General features: G+C 40.7%; 1 protein-coding gene across 9 annotated transcripts in view; it reads right to left on the reverse strand.

The window, feature by feature from the left end:
* C2H8orf34 (chromosome 2 C8orf34 homolog) overlaps nucleotides 1-21,413 on the reverse strand; it is a 360,017-nt gene that overhangs the window by 184,014 nt on the left and 154,590 nt on the right. For 8 of the 9 annotated variants that reach the window (XM_048840887.2, XM_048840893.2, XM_048840890.2 and 5 more), the window contains exon 8: nucleotides 20,842-20,977. In XM_048840887.2, the coding sequence (XP_048696844.2) occupies nucleotides 20,842-20,977 (136 nt within the window). The remainder of the gene's footprint in view (nucleotides 1-20,841; nucleotides 20,978-21,413) is intronic. The other variant, XM_048840888.2, reaches the window with a different exon arrangement.

The raw sequence follows: 21,413 nt of genomic DNA on the forward strand, positions 1-21,413 counted from the left end.
TAATTTGATGAAATTCCATTAGATGATCTGTGTGAAGAAAAGAAAATTACTTCCCTGTAAGAATAATATTCAGGAAAATACTTAAGTGCTTTCTTGAATAAAGATGCTTTCTTGAATCAAGGCCTAACTAAGAGGAAACAAGAATTTGGCAGCCAAGGAAATCTAAATTGTTTGGGTATAGAATATATTATTTTTTTACTTAAAGTTGGATTCCGTAAGAAAAATAAATGATCTTTTCAACACGGTTTTGCTTTTTAAAATTATGTCAATAATCTGATTTCAAGCAACATCACAAATTTCAGTTTTCACAAATATTATGAATGTAACAACAAAAAAGGAAAACGTTAAAGACATAATACATTCCATGATGATATTTCAAAAAACACTCAAAGACATTTAGCTATGAAAGAGAAGCCCATGATTTAGAGTTTCTTTTTTCTCCTCTGATTCCTTTCTGTAGGTTTAAACAGTCTAAATTTTCATCTGCCATTTCTCGCGTGCTCTTTCTCTCGGACATTGCAGTGTTGAATTAGAATTTCCCTGAGGCAGACACACGCATGACTCAGTGGAGGTAATAGGGGCAGAGATCATGGAACAAAGGTCTTTAATGCCCAAGCTTTCTAATTTTAGGTTGAACAAAAATGTTCAGAACACACATTATTTCCTTGTACCTCTCCCTAGCAACCAACCTTACTGAATCACTCACTTTGCCCCGGGCTACTCATTCCTTATACTGACTTGTCTATAATATGCCAAGCTTATTTTATTCTTTGTTCTAAAAACATACTGATCTAAATTCTGATCTCATTTACATTGGTGAAACCATCTCCAAACTCCTGCTCTCAGTTACCGTGGGGTAAATCCAGAGCAACACCACTGAAATCATCACTGTAAATGTCAGCAATTTTTGACCCACTCTGTTTATTCTATTATCTTATATAATGAAGTAAAGTAAAATTCACTTTAGTAAAATATGATGCAGCAGTTATACTGAGTGATAGATGATATGATTATTTTGGGAGAAACAAATAAAGTTCTAGGTTACTGTCATACTGCCTGCAGAATGGCTTATGCCTGGTCTACACTTACAAGTTCATCAGACTATGTTAGTCAGGAATGTGAAAAAAATCATACCACTAACTGACATAGCTATGCCAGCAAAAGCCTGAGTGTAAACACAGTTATAAAAAGTCCTTTTGCTAGTACAGTTTATTTCATTTGGAGAACTGGTACAAGCAATACAGGCAAAGTTTTTTTGTCAGGATAAGCTGCGTCTCCAATAGGAGGGTATGCTGGTATAGCTATACTGGCAAACCTTTTCCTAGTGCAGACAAGGCCTTTGCATTAACACAGACAAACTGAAGATTAACAAACTATAAGGAAAAGTGTCTTAGAACTATAAGGACAAAAAATAGATGTACAGAACTGTGAAGTCAATGAGCATTGAGAGCACTTGACACTTCACAAGATTGGGTCACCAGTGAGAAACTCCACAAAATGCTTCATTGTTGCAATAAAAAGAGTGCCATTACTTCTATTTTCATTATGTGCCATAATTCAGGAAATAGCTCTATTATAAAACAGATCATAATTTGGATTAAAGTTATACAGGCCACTGTTAATCCAAATACAAGATTTTCTGATGTTTAGCAGTAAGACTAGAGAAAGAATTCTATAGATGGTTAACAAAGTTTCCTAACAGAATTTTTGGAGATTAATATACACAGTAACATGGGTAGCTTAGTCCCTGGCTACTACTTATGATATTATGATAGGGATTTGTAATTTCTTTAAATAGGTGGTGCAAAATTCTCAAACAGAAGAGACAGTGCTGTTATTGCTGCTATAGGTTCTTCAAGCAGAACTATTCAGTATGTAAAGCGCACACGTTCTGAGCTAGATGCTGATCTTAGGTACATTGAGGAAAATGCAGGAGTAACAACACATCCCCCAGCGTTACTCAATATAGTCCTCATCCTTTTTATACACACACACACACACACTTACTTTAAAGAGGGTTGTTTCACATTGCCTTGTAGCATATACTGTAGTGGTGTAACAGTTCTGTAACTGATCCACAGAAATAACCGTTAAAAAGGACTCTGTTTGCAATCTGTTCTCTTTTTACAAATTAAGAACATTATTTTTCAGTCCATTTTTCAAAGATCTGTGTGGACAATATGTTGCCACACTATCAATGTCTTATTCAGAGCCACAAACGTCAGTAAAGCTAGAATATTCACTTGCTGAGCAAAAGTTAAACATGGACACGGTCTGAAAAATAACCTTTTCTGTGTGTCATTTGCCTCTTCAAAATGTATGAATGTGGTTCTTTGTGCATTTAAATAAGTACATTCTGAAGCTATTTCTGAGTAGAACTAAAAGTGGAAATACATTTCCCAGAGTAAGGAATCCATAAAGAGAGTGAATTATCTAATCCTTTTACAAGATGGGGAATTAAGCCTTTCTAATAGCAATCTTATCTGCTGCTGGCTTCAAACCATTATCTCAGAGGAGAAAAATTGTAATCTTTGTCAGTCTTTTCAGATTTAGCACTCTTTCTTCTCCTGTGATTTTTTTTTAAGAGCTGCATGAAACTGTTATCCAGCGATTCAGATTCTAGCAAACAAGCCTCTCCAAGCTTGGGAGCTCTGTGCCATTTGCCGAGGATGGTTTGCATCCAGCAGACACATAGAGGTTGCTGATATTCATCACTAGAGTGCTTTAATGGTGCTTTAAACAGCACCAAACTGAAAGAATCCACTGACACTAACATGTAGAATTAGCTTCCAAGACAAATTAACGAGGGCTCGACCTTTTAAATTGGAAATGTGTTTGTGATTTTGGGGAGAAAAGAGGAGTCTCTTTTTTGAATTCTACACCTGAGAGAAAGACAGGGTAAAGGGATGACCACTTGGTATATTTTAAATAAGTCAACCTGTTAAGTGGGGCAAAGTGACAAACAAGGGCAAATAGTATTCTAGAAATATGTAACTTCTAAATATGCTTAACTGTTTCAAATTTTGCAAATTAGAGCTGGTATATTTTAAAAAAACAGCAAGCAACTACCCCTGTCATAAGTATAAAGGGAAGGGTAAACCCCTTTGAAATCCCTTCTGGCCAGGGGAAAGCTCCTCTCACCTGTAAAGGGTTAAGAAGCTAAAGGTAACCCCGCTGGCACCTGACCAAAATGACCAATGAGGAGACAAGATACTTTCAAAAGCTGGGAGGAGGGAGAGAAACAAAGGGTCTGTGTGTCTGTCTATATTCTGTCTTTGCCGGGGATAGACCAGGAATGGAGTCTTAGAACTTTTAGTAAGTAATCTAGCTAGGTACGTGTTAGATTATGATTTCTTTAAATGGCTGAGAAAAGAACTGTGCTGAATAGAATAACTATTTCTGTCTGTGTATCTTTTTTGTAACTTAAGGTTTTGCCTAGAGGGGTTCTCTATGTTTTTGAACCTAATTACCCTGTAAGGTATCTACCATCCTGATTTTACAGGGGGGATTTCTTTATTTCTATTTACTTCTATTTTTATTAAAAGTCTTCTTGTAAGAAAACTGAATGCTTTTTCATTGTTCTCAGATCCAAGGGTTTGGGTCTGTGGTCACCTATGCAAATTGGTGAGGCTTTTTATCCAACATTTCCCAGGAAAGGGGGAGGGATGCAAGTGTTGGGAGGATTGTTCATTGTTCTTAAGATCCAAGGGTCTGGGTCTGTAGTCACCTAGGCAAATTGGTGAGGCTTTTTACCAAACCTTGTCCAGGAAGTGGGGTGCAAGGTTTTGGGAAGTATTTTGGGGGGAAAGATGCGTCCAAATAGCTCTTCCCCAGTAACCAGTATTAGTTTGGTGGTGGTAGCGGCCAATCCAAGGACAACGGGTGGAATATTTTGTACCTTGGGGAAGTTTTGACCTAAGCTGGTAAAGATAAGCTTAGGAGGTTTTTCATGCAGGTCCCCACATCTGTACCCTAGAGTTCAGAGTGGGGGAGGAACCTTGACATGGTGGCATAGTGGTGGGATTAACCTGAAATCATTTTGAGATCCAGTTGAGATTTTTTGAACTAGAAATACAGATTTTAAAAAGGAAATTTTTTTTCCTTTGGAGCTGCTGGAAAAGCAGCTTGTTTTCTCTCTGCTTTGGAGCCAGAGCTAAGACAAAAGGGGATTATCTTTGTGAATTGCAGGTTTTCTTTGCCTGGAGGCAGGGTACTTAACTCCTGCAGGGAAATTCACAGTCTTCCAACCCAGAGGGTTTTTTTTTTCCCTAAAAGTAAATAGGGAGGGGGGTGTTCTACCCATTTGCCTGGAGACAAAAGTGGCAAGGTTTTTTTTTTTTAGGATTTTGATTTTTTTGTTTTACAAGGAGCACAGGTTTGAAAAGGAAATTTTTTTTTCCTTTGGGCTGCTGGTAAGCAGGTTTCCAAGTAGTTGGAGGTTTTTTGCTTTGATTTGGGCCCAGAGCAGAGACAAGGGAATTGTCTTTTTCTGTAGGCTGACAATCACTATCAGAGAATAGGTATTCTATTCCAGCACAGCAAAATTTTACAGCCAAGTTTTGTTTATTTCTAAACCTTGGGTGTAAAGTTAGTTAAAACAGAGAGGTTAGAATGACAAAATCCACGGCTCGACACAAGCTGGAATTAGCCAGATTTCAGGCTGCGGAAAGACAAAGGGAACATGAAAGACAGATAGAACTCATGCGGCTGAAGAAGGAACAAGAAAGGGAGGCAGCGAAAGAGGCAGAACAACACCAAGCGGCTGCTCACAGGAGAGCTATGGAAGCAAGGGACAAAGAACTGGGGGAGAAGGAAAAAGAGAGGAAGTATGTGGAGGAGATGGAGAAGATAAAGGCTCAGTAGAATATGCCAACAAACCCTAGTAATTCTTCTCCAAGTACCACTTCCCATCCAGAAAGTTCCCCACCTACAAGGCAGGCGATGATACTGAGGCCTTCCTAGAAAACTTCGAAAGGGCCTGCCTTGGGTACAACATCTTTACTGACCAATACATGGTAGAGCTGAGGCCGCAGCTCAGTGGACCCTTAGCTGAGGTGGCAGCTGAAATGCCTAAAGAACACATGAACAAGTATGAACTGTTTAAATCCAAGGCGAGAGTCAGAATGGGGATAACACCCGAGCAGTCTCGTCGGAGGTTCAGAGCCCTAAGGTGGAAACCAGACATGTCATTTACCCGACATGCCTACCACATTGTGAAACATTGGGATGCCTGGATATCAGGAGCAAGTGTTGAATCTCCAGTAAATTTGCCCTTCCTAATGCAAATGGAACAATTCTTAGAGGGTGTTCCTGAGGAAATAGAAAGATACATCCTAGATGGGAAACCCAAAACTGTAATCGAGGCAGGAGAGATTGGAGCCAGATGGGTGGAGGTGGCAGAGAAGAAGAAAACTGGTCGCAGTTGAGGGGAGACCAGAAGGGACCACCCCAGACCACACCCTATTACCGGGGGCCGCCCAAGGCCCCACCTACCTCCCAAAGAACCCTCCAGACCCCTTTTCGTCCCACCACCCCATTCTCCAGCAACCCACCTCGCCCCAGTAACCCGTCAGCTGGACGATGTTTTAAATGTAACGAGCTGGGGCATGTAAAGGCCAACTGCCCCAAGAACCCCAACAGATTACAGTTCATTGCACCAGAATCACACCAGAGGTCCGCAGGCCCAGATACCTCCCAGATACCCTTGGAGCGGAGGGAAACTGTGAGAGTGGGCGGGAAGGTGGTCACTGCGTGGAGGGACACCGGAGCACAAGTGTCAGCTATCCATGCTTCCTTAGTGGACCCCAATTTAATCAACCCAGAGATCCAAGTGACGATTCAACCCTTCAAGTCCAACTCTTTCAATTTGCCTACAGCCAAGTTGCCTGTCCAGTACAAGGGCTGGTCAGGAATGTGGACTTTTGCAGTCTATGATGATTATCCCATCCCCATGCTGTTGGGGGAAGACTTGGCCAATCATGTGAAGCAGGCCAAGAGGGTGGGAACGGTCACCCACAGCCAGGCTAAACAAGCCGTGAGGCCTAGCTCTGTTCCGGAAACTTCTATCAGGACCCGGTCAGAGGTGATGGACCTGGACCCCAGGCCAATGTCTGCAACAGCAGTAGTGGATCCAGTCCCAGAGACCCAGACGGAACGAGTCCCAGAACCGGAACCAGCCGAACAACCAACACCAGACCCAGTGTCAGCACTGAATCCAGTACTTGCAACCTCAACACCAGAGGGCCCCACCGAACCTGAACTGGCAGCAGCCCATAACCCTACACAAGAGGCTCAGCCAGAGCCTGAATCCCAACATAGTGCACCAGCGGAGAGCGGTTCACAGTCAACAGAAACAGCTCCATCCCCTATATCGCTTCCAGAGGGACCAAGCCTAGGTCCAAAATCCCATGAGGAACTGATGTCTCCAACATCAAGGGAACAGTTCCAGACCGAACAGGAAGCAGATGAAAGCCTCCAGAGAGCTTGGACGGCGGCACGGAGCAACCCACCGCCTCTCAGCTCTTCTAATCGATCCAGGTTTGTTGTAGAAAGAGGACTTTTATACAAGGAAACTCTTTCTGGTGGACACCAGGAAGACTGGCATCCTCAGAGACAGTTGGTAGTTCCAACTAAATACCGGGCCAAGCTCTTGAGCTTAGCCCATGATCACCCTAGTGGCCATGCTGGGGTGAACAGGACGAAAGACCGTTTGGGGGGGTCATTCCACTGGGAGGGAATGGGCAAGGATGTTTCTACCTATGTCCAGTCTTGTGAGGTGTGCCAAAGAGTGGGAAAACCCCAAGACCAGGTCAAAGCCCCTCTCCAGCCACTCCCCATCATTGAAGTTCCATTTCAGCGAGTAGCTGTGGATATTCTGGGTCCCTTTCCGAAAAAGACAGCCAGAGGAAAGCAGTACATACTGACTTTCATGGATTTTGCCACCCGATGGCCGGAAGCAGTAGCTCTAAGCAACACCAGGGCTAAAAGTGTGTGCCAGGCACTAGCAGACATTTTTGCCAGGGTAGGTTGGCCTCCGACATCCTCACAGATGCAGGGACTAATTTCCTGGCAGGAACTATGGAAAACCTTTGGGAAGCTCATGGGGTAAATCACTTGGTTGTCACTCCTTACCACCATCAAACAAATGGCATGGTGGAGAAGTTTAATGGAACTTTGGGGGCCATGATACATAAATTCGTAAATGAGCACTCCAATGATTGGGACCTAGTGTTGCAGCAGTTGCTCTTTGCCTACAGAGCTGTACCACATCCCAGTTTAGGGTTTTCCCCATTTGAACTTGTATATGGCCGTGAGGTTAAGGGGCCATTGCAGTTGGTGAAGCAGCAATGGGAGGGATTTACACCTTCTCCAGGAACTAACATTCTGGACTTTGTAACCAACCTACAAAACACCCTCCGAACCTCTTTAGCCCTTGCTAGAGAAAACTTACAGGATGCTCAAAAAGAGCAAAAAGCCTGGTATGATAAACATGCCGGAGAGCGTTCCTTCAAAGTAGGAGACCAGGTCATGGTCTTAAAGGCGCTCCAGGCCCACAAAATGGAAGCATCGTGGGAAGGGCCATTCACGGTCCAGGAGCGCCTGGGAGCTGTTAATTATCTCATAGCATTCCCCACCTCCAACCGAAAGCCTAAGGTGTACCATATTAATTCTCTAAAGCCCTTTTATTCCAGAGAATTAAAGGTTTGTCAGTTTACAGCCCAGGGAGGAGACGACGCTGAGTGGCCTGAAGGTGTCTACTATGAAGGGAAATGTGCTGGTGGTGTGGAAGAGGTGAACCTCTCCATGACCCTTGGGCGTATGCAGCGACAGCAGATCAAGGAGCTGTGCACTAGCTACGCGCCAACGTTCTCAGCCACCCCAGGACTGACTGAACGGGCATACCACTCCATTGACACAGGTAATGCTCACCCAATTAGAGTCCAACCTTACCGGGTGTCTCCTCAAGCTAAAACTGCTATAGAACGGGAGATCCAGGATATGTTACAGATGGGTGTAATCTGCCCCTCTGAAAGTGCATAGGCATCTCCAGTGGTTCTAGTTCCCAAACCAGATGGGGAAATACGTTTTTGCATGGACTACCGTAAGCTAAATGCTGTAATTCGCCCAGACAACTATCTAATGCCACGCACAGATGAACTATTAGAGAAACTGGGACGGGCCCAGTTCATCTCTACCTTGGACTTAACCAAGGGTACTGGCAGGTACCGCTAGATGAATCTGCCAAGGAAAGGTCAGCCTTCACCACACATCTCGGGCTGTATGAATTTAATGTACTCCCTTTCGGGCTGCGAAATGCACCCGCCACTTTCCAAAGACTTGTAGATGGTCTCCTAGCGGGATTAGGAGAATATGCAGTCGCCTACCTTGACGATGTGGCCATATTTTCGGATTCCTGGGCAGACCACCTGGAACATCTACAAAAAGTCCTTGAGCGCATAAGGGAGGCAGGACTAACTGTTAAGGCTAAGAAGTGTCAAATAGGCCTAAACAGAGTGACTTACCTTGGACACCAGGTGGGTCAAGGAACTATCAGCCCCCTACAGGCCAAAGCGGATGCTATCCAAAAGTGGCCTGTCCCAAAGTCAAAGAAACAGGTTCAATCCTTCTTAGGCTTGGCCGGTTATTACAGATGATTTGTACTGCACTACAGCCAAATCGCCGCCCCACTGACAGACCTAACCAAAAAGAAACAGCCAAATGCTGTTCAGTGGACCGAAAAGTGTCAGAAGGCCTTTAACAAGCTTAAAGCGACACTCATGTCTGACCCTGTACTAAGGGCCCCAGACTTTGACAAACCGTTCCTAGTAACCACAGATGTGTCCGAGCGTGGTGTGGGAGCAGTTTTAATGCAGAAAGGACCTGATCAAGAATTCCACCCTGTAGTGTTTCTCAGCAAAAAACTGTCTGAGAGGGAAAGCAACTGGTCAGTCACTGAAAAAGAATGTTACGCCATTGTCTACGCTCTGGAAAAGCTACGCCCATATGTTTGGGGACGGCGTTTCCACCTGCAAACCGACCATGTTGCACTGAAGTGGCTTCACACCGTCAAAGAAACTAACAAAAAACTTCTTCGGTGGAGTTTAGCTCTCCAAGATTTTGATTTCGACATCCAACACATCTCAGGAGCTTCTAACAAAGTGGCTGATGCACTCTCCCGTGAAAGTTTCCCAGAATCAACTGGTTAAAATCGTCCTTGAGATGTAGAAAATATTGTTAGTCTTTATGTACTTGGTAGTATATTTAGAGATGCATGTGTCTTATTAACTCTGTTTTTCCTAGAGCTCCAGGAAGAAATCCCAGCCAGTGTTTCACCCTAGCTGTGATTTGGGGGGCGTGTCATAAATATAAAGGGAAGGGTAAACCCCTTTGAAATCCCTCCTGGCCAGGGGAAAGCTCCTCTCACCTGTAAAGGGTTAAGAAGCTAAAGGTAACCTCGCTGGCACCTGACCAAAATGACCAATGAGGAGACAAGATACTTTCAAAAGCTGGGAGGAGGGAGAGAAACCAAGGGTCTGTGTGTCTGTCTATATTCTGTCTTGGCCGGGGATAGACCAGGAATGGAGTCTTAGAACTTTTAGTAAGTAATCTAGCTAGGTACGTGTTAGATTATGATTTCTTTAAATGGCTGAGGAAAGAACTGAATAGAATAACTATTTCTGTCTGTGTATCTTTTTTGTAACTTAAGGTTTTGCCTAGAGGGGTTCTCTATGTTTTTGAATCTAATTACCCTGTAAGGTATCTACCATCCTGATTTTACAGGGGGGATTTCTTTATTTCTATTTACTTCTATTTTTATTAAAAGTCTTCTTGTAAGAAAACTGAATGCTTTTTCATTGTTCTCAGATCCAAGGGTTTGGGTCTGTGGTCACCTATGCAAATTGGTGAGGCTTTTTACCAAACCTTGTCCAGGAAGTGGGGTGCAAGGTTTTGGGAAGTATTTTGGGGGGAAAGACGCGTCCAAACAGCTCTTCCCCAGTAACCAGTATTAGTTTGGTGGTGGTAGCGGCCAATCCAAGGACAAAGGGTGGAATATTTTGTACCTTGGGGAAGTTTTGACCTAAGCTGGTAAAGATAAGCTTAGGAGGTTTTTCATGCAGGTCCCCACATCTGTACCCTAGAGTTCAGAGTGGGGGAGGAACCTTGACAACCCCTCTCTTCTATACTTGGGTAAATGTGTTTTTAATTTGATATTTAAAGTTTTCTAACTTTCCTTTCAATTTTATTTTTTTCCCCACCTGGCCTTATGCTACAAGAAACCATGTTAGAAATATTGTTCAGCTGTGGCTAAGAGAACATATTGTAAGGAAATATTTATTCACATTATTGTATGTTGTAATGTTCCTTGAGAACAGCCAAAGCCAGGAATGAATCTGCAGTCATTAAAGTTATAGTAGAGTTCCCTCAGAGGTGAATTTAGTGCATTAAGTGCCAGATTTCCAAAAATAACCACCTAATAATGACAACATGCATGTGCACACAAGATGCGGTTGCATGCACAATCAAGTAATTGTACAGACTACATGTGCTTCACATACAACCTATTTGAACAAGTACAACTTTTACAAATGCAATTTAAATATCCCTTTTTTGAAGATTCAACACTAACTGTTCCAATTACACAGTGAGATTTTTTATACCATTTGTATAACTGTATTAGTGCCTCATTTTTTTTAATAATGTTAGATGTTGAACTCACAACATTCTCACATTCATTTTCCATTTTTTTTAAAAAAAATACATCTTCAAACAAAGGTTCCTTGGACTTTTCTCTTACTGATTGGTAATTATTTCTACACAAAATAACAATTATATCTCACATGCTCAGCTTCAGATTAAATAATATAGTAAGACAAACTCAATGGGAAAAGTTTAATCTCTGAAAATATTATGTAGTACAAAGACATGAACCCCCCTCTCTTCCCCCCGCTGCCATTCGATCCCTTTTCCCTTTTACGGAGACCTAAGCTTCAACTGTAAACAGAGTTTTCTTGACCGCATACAGAATTCCTGATAACACATCATTTCCTGGAACTTCTCAGCAATTTGAAACTGTTGCTGCTGAATTTATCCAGTGGGAAAACCTGGTAATGACTAGGGGGAAAAAACTGCCTCCTGAGATTCTAGCTGAACCATTGACATAAATCTCATGTCTTATTGTTTTCTTTCCCAGGATATGGCTAGGGTTCTGAAAATAGTGAGACCCAGTCCCTTCTTTTTAAAGGGAAGTTCATAGGGAATTCCCCATAAAATTATTTGAAGCATAGGATTGAAAGTGATTATGGTATCTGGTGCATTTTTCAAGTCACTCTAAAATAATTTGAAAGTACAGATTATACCCTTTGATTTCCAGATAGCAAGATGCTGAAGAGCAACACCCATGAGAGTGAGAAAGTGAGCAGTGCTGACAGGAAGAAGCAAAAGAGCAATACTTGGATACTTTAGCAAATTAATCAACTAATTTTTCATAATTAACTTATATCTATAATTTGCGATGAGTGCTAGAACCAGCCAAACCTTTGTTGGGCTATTGTTTTTCCTCAGTGTGTTTCTCTTCTTTTGAGGGCACTGAAATAACCTTTCATACAAGCAAATATGAGGGAGGGAAAAGAAAAAATGAAGTGGCTTGTTTAATCAGTGGTTCTCAAACCAGGGCCGCCGCTTGTTCAGGGAAAGCCCCTGGCAGGCTGGGCTCGTTTGTTTACCTGCCGCGTCCGCAGGTTCGGCTGATTGCAGCTCCCACGGGCTGCAGTTCGCCGCTCCAGGCCAATGGGGGCGGCAGGAAGCGGCACAGGCCAAGGGATGTGCTGGCTTGAAATTATCTCAATTCACCCATGTTAAAATAAAAAACTCCAAACAAGACATTTTGAATCACAATTGTTCATTTAAAATTTTTCACTGGTGGAGAAAGCAGACTTTTTAAACTAGCTCTAGAACTAAAACATTAAAATAAAAAATAATTATTTCTCTTTAAACAAAAGCATTTTACTTCTCTGAAATCCATTATAGCATTTCAGCAAGTTTCACAGTCTCTGTTTAGATGCCTGCTATCTCTAGATCTGTACAAAAGCTCCCATTATAATCATAGGACTGGAAGGGACCTCGAGAGGTCATCTAGTACAGTCCCCTGCAGTCACGGCAGGACCAAGTATTATCTAGACCATTCCTGACAGGTATTTGTCTAACCTGTTCTTAAAAATATCTAGTGATGGAGATTCCACAACCTCCCTAGACAACCCTGACAGTTAGGAAGTTTTTCCTAATGTCCAACCTAAACCACCCTTGCTGCAATTTAAGCCCATTGCTTCTAGTCCTATCCTCAGAGGTTAAAAAGAACATTTTTTTCTCCTTCCTCCTTGTAACAACCTTTTATGTAATTGTTATGTAACTGTTATTATATCCCCTCTCAGTCTTCTCTTTTCCAGACTAAACAAACCCAAGTTTTTCAATCTTCCTTCATAGGCCATGTTTTCTAGACCTCTAATCATTTTTGTTGCATTCCTCTGGACTTTCTCCAGTTTGTCCACATCTTTCCTGAAATGTACCACCCAGAACTGGACACAATACTCCAGTTGAGGCGGAGTAGAGCGGAAGAATTACTTCTTGCGTCTTACTTACAACACTCCTGCTAATACATCCCAGAATGATGTTCACTTTTTTTTTGCCACAGTGTTATTCTGTTGACTCATATTTAGCTTATGGTCCACTGTGACCCCCAGATTCCTTTCCACAGTACTCCTTCCTAAGCACTCATTTCCCATTTTGTATGTGTGCAACTGACTGTTCCTTTCTAACTGGACTACTTTGCATTTGTCCTTATCGAATTTCATCCTATTTACTTCAGACCATTTCTCCAGTTTGTCCAGATCATTTTGAATTTTAATCCTATCCTCCAAAGCACTCGCAACCCCTCTCAGCTTGGTATCATCTGCAAACTTTATAAGTGTACTATGTATGCCATTATCTAAATCATTGATGAAGATATTGAACAGAACTGGACCCAGGACTGATCCCTGCAGGACCCCACTCATTATGCCCTTTCAGCATGACTGTGAACCACTGATAACTACTCTCTGGGAACGATTTTCCAACCAGTTATGCACCCACCTTATAGTAGCTCCATCTAGGTTGCATTTCCCTAGTTTGTTTATGAGAAGGTCATTTGAGACAGTATCAAAAGCTTTACTAAAGTCAAGATATACCATGCTTACTGCTTCCTCCCTATCCACAAGGCTTGCTACCCTGTCAAAGAAAGCTATTAGGTTGGTTTGACACTTGATTTGTTCTTGACAAATCCACGCTGACTGTTACTTATCACCTTACTAGCTTCTAGATGTTTGCAAATTGATTGCTTAATTATTTGCTCCATTATCTTTCCAGGCACAGAAGTTAAGATGACTGGTCTGTAATTCCCTGGGTTGTCCTTATTTCCCTTTTTATAGATTGGCACAATATTTGCCCTTTTCCAGTCGTCTGGAATCTCGCCCATCTTCCATGACTCTTCAAAGATAATGCTATTAACCACTCTGGTTTGGGGATTTTACTATAAAATCAAACCACTTAAATTCTGTCAGGTTTACACAAATTATTAGAAGGAAAAATAAACTACTGATTAAATCCAGGGATCAATAATCTGAAAAGATTACAAAAAAGAAGCCTAGAGGATATGTCATCTGAGATGCTCAGCATCCTCCATTCCAAAAGGATAACCACTAAGAATTATTACATATAAACAGAAACCCAATTAGGTAATGGAAAGGCAAGAAAGAACAGATACAACCAAAGGTCTTGATATCATCAGAAGAAGCAAGATTCAGAGTTAATTAACACTCCAAGTAAGAGCCTTGGTCACAGTGTTTTAGAGATTACCTTTCTCCCCTCCTCACAAACTAACTCAATATCAACCACTAAGTCTGAAATAAATTAATTTCTGCTGTACTGAAGCCATTTCTACCCATTGTTTAGGAACATTAACATATATATCCCCCCCCCATACACACACACACACACTACCAGGGTCAGCATCACGATTATGGAGAGGATTTGCATAATTATTCTTTGCATTACACACTTAATTTAATCAATTAATTATAGATTAAAATTTATCTGAGAGGGCTATCTTTAGGTCTCTGACACTCTTGCTGCAGAAGTGGAGCCAAACTGATTGTTCCTCTAAACTGCTGTAAGCAGTTTACATTTTCAAGGAAAATCTTTACAAGGAAATGGCTAGAAATTTACTTTTATAAAACAAAAACAAAAACGTGGTCCCTTTACAGATTTACATAAAAGGCTGCACATTAGATAAAACACATTTAAATTTATATATGGATAAATTAGCCTGTTAAATTGCTTTAAGGAAGATATCACTGCAGGGAATGAATCTAGCAGACAAAAGGGGATCATACTGATGCAGAATGAAGATGGGTTTAGGGAAGAAATTCTGATAGTTCTCTAATAGACTCCACCTACTTTTAATCACATGATCTTATTATAGATTTTATAGAGAGAGGAAAATGCAGATCAGGGCTTAGTGGGACTGCTTTTTCTGCTCTCCCCCCCTCCCTAATTTCTAGTAATGTAAGACACACCATATCAAGGATGCCAGCTACTGGCGGGGATAAAATAACTAAACTTGTAAAAGCCTTCAGTTGCCAGCAGCGTGTTGGGAAGAAGGCACTTCACATCCCCAGTGGCCAGGCACTCCTCTACTTAACTCCATGCTCTCTTTATCATCTCAGCCTGACACACACAGTCACACACTATTAAGTATACTTAGTCCAAAATAAGGGAGAAAAGATTCTTCTGGGATTGACTGGCTCTTAACCATATAAGAGTTTTCAAAGGGGCATCCTTTGAAATGCTTCCCATTAGCTGCCATCACCAAAACAGAGTTCAGCCTGGGAGAAAAGGGCCTGTTGGCTGAATAATCCATCCCACACTCACTCCCAAACAGCATACAGGAGACAGGGAAGTACTGAGAAGGGAAAGGGATCAAAAGGAACCCCATCCCTTTGATCACAGAACTCCCCCACAATAATGATGTCATTTGCTCCATCATCTGCAGACAGGAATTCAAAGGAGAAGAGCCTTATCTAACCCTGTGCAAAGATCAGGTTTGGGAGAGCACTCAAGGCCCAATGAACAGTCATCTCCCCTGTGAGGGACCTGCCCAATTCCAACAGCCCAAATGGCGCCACAGAGAGGCAAATGCCCATCCTATCAGCCCCTCCTTCTAGAAACAGTGATCAGAGCAGGCCAGCCACTACCACATAAATAATGAGAAAGAGGGCGAGTCAACTGTATGCTGAAGTGAAGGCTGAAGGAGCACTGTGAGCATCTCACCTTTCCCCCAAAGGACAGCAACAAGAAGGGTGGGAAGTCCTAGATGGGTCCAACTCCATTTAGCCTCCTTTCAAGTTTATTCTTTTGTTTCTGTCTCTATTCCTCCTAATGTAGATAAATGCTTTGGCTAATTTCTCTGTTGCCTGGTATTTAGTAGTACTATTTGTGTATAGTACATAAAGTAGCATGGCATCAATCTCTTTTCTGATTACAGTCATCTCCTTTTCTGCTTGTAAATTATATAAGATCCATTCACCAAACCTCATACACTGTTGTCTATATAGCTCCTTATCAAATTTTCCAATAGGTGGTTTCTCAGTGACCCCAAGTCCCACTAGTGTCCTTTTGTGATGATATAATACTGCTGCATACAGATTCTCTCTCCATAACATTTTTAAATGCTCAAGTAAGATTAACAGTCGAGTTATTTTATTTCCCAAACAATTCACTATTGCTGTTGGTCAGCCAGGGAGAGAACTGTGTGCTCTTGGTCCAGCTGGTCTCAGATCAAAATATGGAGCAAATTTTATTGTTTGAAATACACATTTGTATGCAACCAGTGCTCTCTTCTGACATTCTTGTTCAGAATCCCTCATGCTTGTGGCTGGGTATGTTTTCTATAATCCCATTTCTTTTTTAATCACATGCAACCCCTTTTTGTATGCTACTGATGTTAAGAAGAATGAATGCACCCTTACACTATTAAAAACAAAAAGCGTCTTACTTCCAGGAATGTATTGGCAAGAGTCCACAAGTACAAGATTTAACTTTTGAGCATGGCAGCAGGCATATAAGCCTAATGGGTGGTCTTTTAAAAAAAAGCCCCTTAACTCCATTGAAATGATTGCTCAGTGAAGTACACTGGCTTTATCTTATACCTGATCAACAAATGCCTTATAGACTACATTGTTTGCTGTATTGTTGTAGCTGTGTTAGTCCCAGGATATTAGACAAGTTGGGTGAGGTAATATCTTTTATTGGACCAACCTCTGTTGGTGAAAGAGACAAGCTTTCAAGCTACACACAGCTCTTCTTCAGGTTATAGAGTAAATGTCAATTTCTTTCACAGTATTACTGAGTGTGTTACCGAAACAACAGCCAAGTTACAAAATATAACAAAACATAGATGCTTTTCTGCTAATCTTGTAAGTAGGCAAATATTGAACCCATATGTTTTTTTCTTTATACGTGGGAGATGTCTGATTACGACTCACCAGCTAAAACTAAAATTCATGAATCAATAGTTATAAGATCTACTGTACAGTGAATCAGACCATTCTCTGAGTCAGCTGAGAGATTTGTGCCATTTCATGGAATGCAATTATTTATTAGATAAATGTTGACAAACATTTTACTCAAATGTTTTAAATCAAATTTATTCTCCCTATCTAAAATTGCCTTTGCTAATTCTCTTCTCTGTGATCACAGAGAACAAATATTCCAAACTAGATATTTCTATATGTCTCTTATTTCTGCAATCTATGAACCTTTTGAATTATGTTACCCTTTTGTTCAAATGACTTAATATGATGCCTAAATTGCACTCTGGTTAGTTTTTGAAGAGCTATGGGAAAAACATTTTTTTATTACTATTTTCCAGTTTGAAAACTCTCTCAAGCTGTTATCCATCTGCATTTCTCTCCCAATGTGCGAAACATCTATATGGAAAGCAGGAAGCTCTCTATCTGTAGTCTGTATTCTAGTCAACAAACCTCTTTATCACCCTGTAGATTTAAGACCCTCCTTTGTATCATAAAATTTTACAAAGCAATTTGGTGCGATGACTTGAACGAGACCTACATCTTTATCATCCATATCTCTAGGAGGAGAATGTTACGTTTTATTAATAGTACTGATCTTTGCCTTGATATACCTATCAATTGAAGAGGACTAGTTAGGGAAATTATCAGCTTTTGAGGTTTAGAAAAAAAGACCCGCCTGCACATTCATCAATCATTGAACTTTTTGTAGTTAGTTCAAACCCATGCCTGGATATTTCTGGACTCCTATTTCCAGCACTTTCTAAGAAAGCTCTCACTTCCTCCTGAGAGAGAAGTCAGGACCTTGGAGAATGTACTGTAAAAGAAGCTCTTTATGGGTCATCTTTTGTTACACAGTGGATAAAATTAGTTGATGATTATGGCAAAGAATTATGGTAGAAATTTTATAAAAATGTGCATCATATCCACAATCAAATCAAAAGAATTAATGATGATTAGGCTACTATTTAAAAGCATTACTGCTAAACTCCTGAAGTCATCTACAGAAATCCCTCCCAGAACAGTTCTGCAGTGTCACAAAGCCTCCTCTTAGGAAGACGGGAAACCTCTAGTAAAAGCATCAGAGAGAGTACCTTGGCCTAGGAGTCGAATTGGAGAAGGGCACATTTGAAAAGTGTAGGAGGGTGAAAGGACCTGGATGTGCAAATGCAGGGGTAAAATTACATTTTTGTCTGAGCCAAGATGCACATTTCCCAATATTTAAATCTCTGCCAATTAAGCAAAAAATGCATAAGTGAAGAAGTTCTATTCATTCCACAGGCAGCCAAAATGCCTGTGATAAATGGTAAGTGATTTGACAAGTCTCCTACCTACAGAACTTCCACTGAAATTAAATGGGAGTATTCACTTTAAGTCACCTTATACAGCTCCATTATTACAAGCCATAAAATGGGTGAAGTTAATGGGAACACACTTACCTGTTTAACCGTATTTAAAAGTTCTAATAATAACTTATATTAATTTGTATTTATTTTTCATTTTTTTCTAAAGTGCCCACTACCAAGATCATGGTGCATAACTATAAACACAATATAGGTCAATGTGACCCTAAGAGCACCCCAATGCCAGAGGACAAGGGGCCCCCTGGTATGTAGCAGTGAGATTCAGCTGTCCTGACCAACTCAGTGTACCCCAACTCACTGTTGTCTTAATCTGTATCTAAACTGTGTCATCTAAGGTATCATATGTGAACTGGTAATACACTGGTCCATTAATATTATTGTAGGGTGCACATACAGGTGATATAGGAAAAAATATAAATATGTGCTAGAAATATGTTCTTAAAAATATGTTTTGCATGTACGGCTTACGTCATCCCACCCTAGACTAAGGAATGTGGACCAGTCTGCTTGAATGTGTCCCCAATGTAAATTGAGCAAGGATAGGCAGTGAAAGTACATTTACATTTTCCACCTTTAACTTGAGAGCTTTCCCCCAATGGCATTGGGGCAGAAAGGTCTATGGTTCCTTGGAAGCTTAAAGAGGCTGATGAACAGCAGCAAGAGTCAAAGGAATGGAGGCAGGTGTTCAGGTACTCAGGTGATGAGTATGGTAGAGACAGATAAATTCTCAGTCAGGTCCTCTCTGCCATCATCCAACAGGGCTGAGAGAGGGAAGTGTGCAGATCAACCCATATGTGCATATGAGCACTATTTAGCACACATGGGGCCCAGCAAAGCTGGATTTATAACCCTCCTTCATGTCCCATCCCACAGTTTTTGAGTCAGCACTGAATTAGCCTCAGGGGGAAAACCTACCAGGGAAATCTTCAGCTGCCCATCAAAGGCAGTTGTAATGGTCCATGTGCACCATTACAGTGGTGCAGAGGGGCCTTAGAGTAGGCCAAGATTTGACTCAAAGATTCAACCCACTGAGTCTGGGTGAGCTGGATTTGGTGGCCAAATAACATCTGTGTGGCTCCTAAAGTGACTTCTTGCCTCATAAGAACACCGTGGTAAGCAGGACATGGAACTATTTATTTATAACCCTTAAAATAATAAAAAGAGATGTGAAAGGTAATATGAAATTACAACAACAATTAGTTTCAATGCAATCATTGACACCCAATGTATCAATTCAAACACTTCCAAAGGTAGGTTTAACCTCACTCCTTAAAAATAGATCCATATAAAGTATTTGTATTAAATCTTTGTACAAGTCTACATATAGAAAACCCAAATCTTCCTAATTTATTTGTTTCCAACTTTTAACATATGGATGAGCACTTAGTTGCGAAAATGTAGTTACGTCTACATATGAGGTTATTTGGAAGCATGTTGCACAATGTTAACATTTTATTCCCTATGATTTAGGAAGATGGTCATCAGTACTGTATTTTATTCATTTCCTCTCTAAGGTACAGGACTATATTTTAGTCATTTTTGAAGGTACAACACCTCACCACCAAAAGCAAAATTTTCGAGAATTACAGGCTTTACCGCTCACAGTGTTGACACAGCTGTATTGACAATGCTGCCATGTAACTCTCAGAGGTATCACTTTCTGGGAACAGTGTTGACAGTGTGGTACAGCTGGGGATTTAGCATGCCTGTGGGTATATTAGGAGTACCAGCGAGTGTTTTCAAGTCAACATCCCTAAACCTGAAGAAGAGCTCTGTGAAAACTCGAAAGCTTATCTATTTCACCAGTAAAAGATATTGCCTCATTCACTTTGTCTCTCTAAATAATGACAGGTTTCAGAGTATCAGCCGTGTTATGCTCAAATAAATTGGTTAGTCTCTAAGGTGCCACAAGTACTCCTTTTCTTTTTGTCTCTCTAGTATCCTGGGACCAACATGGTTACAACAACACTGCAAACAGGTGACATTTTAAAAAGCGATAATCTTAAAATGGAAAAATGGCAAAACTAGGGTGGCACACACCAAAATTACCAATTTGATTTCACCAGAGGTTATTTCTATATACAAGTAGCTAATCCCCTCAAAACAACACAGAGCAGCCAGTGGTAAAGGCAAGGAGAGAAAATTAGCAAACCTCTGTATTGGTCTTGTTAATCTATGCCATTTACCTCGGGGTAAAAAGACTAGTTTTGTTATTTAAACAGGCTTAAATGATTTTAAATCTTCCAAATTATCCTGTGTCTATAGAGAGAGATTAAATCTAAAATTTAAGACATTTCAACTAATGTTGCATTCTTAGTTGACTTGGCTTTAGGAACACCAAGCTGTTTGAATGCCCTCAGACTGGAAATACAAAAATTACTTCCAGCTACCAAAATCTAAAAGGGTTCAAACTGATTAAATTATTTCTAAGAGGTGAAACAGGATGAGATTTTGAAGTGTTAAAATGCAACTTTATGAAATGCTGAACTGCCCCTGTGCAACTATAGTTCCATTTATACAGGTGCTTTTAAATTGATTTTGAACTGCTAAATTCCCTGATTCATCCCTTGAAAAGCCACAGAAGCTCAGATAACTAATGGAATTCAGAAAGGCTTAAAATAGTTTCAAGCTGTGAAGCAAGGCTCAAGACTACCTATACTCTGATTCATTGTTGATGTGAATGGTATCACGCACTACATAAAATTCAGTTGCCAAATAGGCCAAAGGATAGCTAGGAGCAAAGTCATTTTCCTTTAGCAAAGGGGCGGTCATGCCTTAGCCCTTAAGTAAACACAGTAGTTGTCTAAAAAAGCTGGAGAAAAGAATCTACTTGTTATTATGACTGACTATTGTTTTACCTGGCACACCTTGCGCAGATGTTCAACGTGACCTTTGCCTGAGGTTCAGCAGGATGTGCACTTCGAGTTTGGTTAAATTTACTCCCAGAAGACATCACACTGGTTACTCCTTCCATTCTTAAATCATCAAGATCCTCTGTAACAACACAAAATGATTGGATGAACTAAATTACACTGCGGAAAATTTTGCAACAATAAGGGTATTTCTTCTGTAGGGTCAATAAGGAAATGTTAGCAGTGAAACAGCTACTGAACATTGGGAAGAAAACAGATATAATTTACTTTCACAAAAAAGGAAACATCATTTTTAGGAGATTTTACATACATACATACATATACATTGTGTCATATTTCTAATGTTCTCTAGCACAGTATATAAGAAAAAATATGTATTATATCTGACAGTGTTGCCAATTTTTTCAAGTTCTGTTTCACCAATTCATTTACCAGAAGTTTGCAAATTTATGTGTGGAAAGATGGTGACCAACTATTCAATTTAATTGTAGGGAGCGAGGGACTCAATCCAAAGGGGACATTCAGTTACTGGGAGAATATGCTGCATCTTGACATGG

Source organism: Caretta caretta, chromosome 2, assembly GCF_965140235.1.
Source record: "Caretta caretta isolate rCarCar2 chromosome 2, rCarCar1.hap1, whole genome shotgun sequence".
Lineage (NCBI taxonomy): Eukaryota > Metazoa > Chordata > Testudines > Cheloniidae > Caretta > Caretta caretta.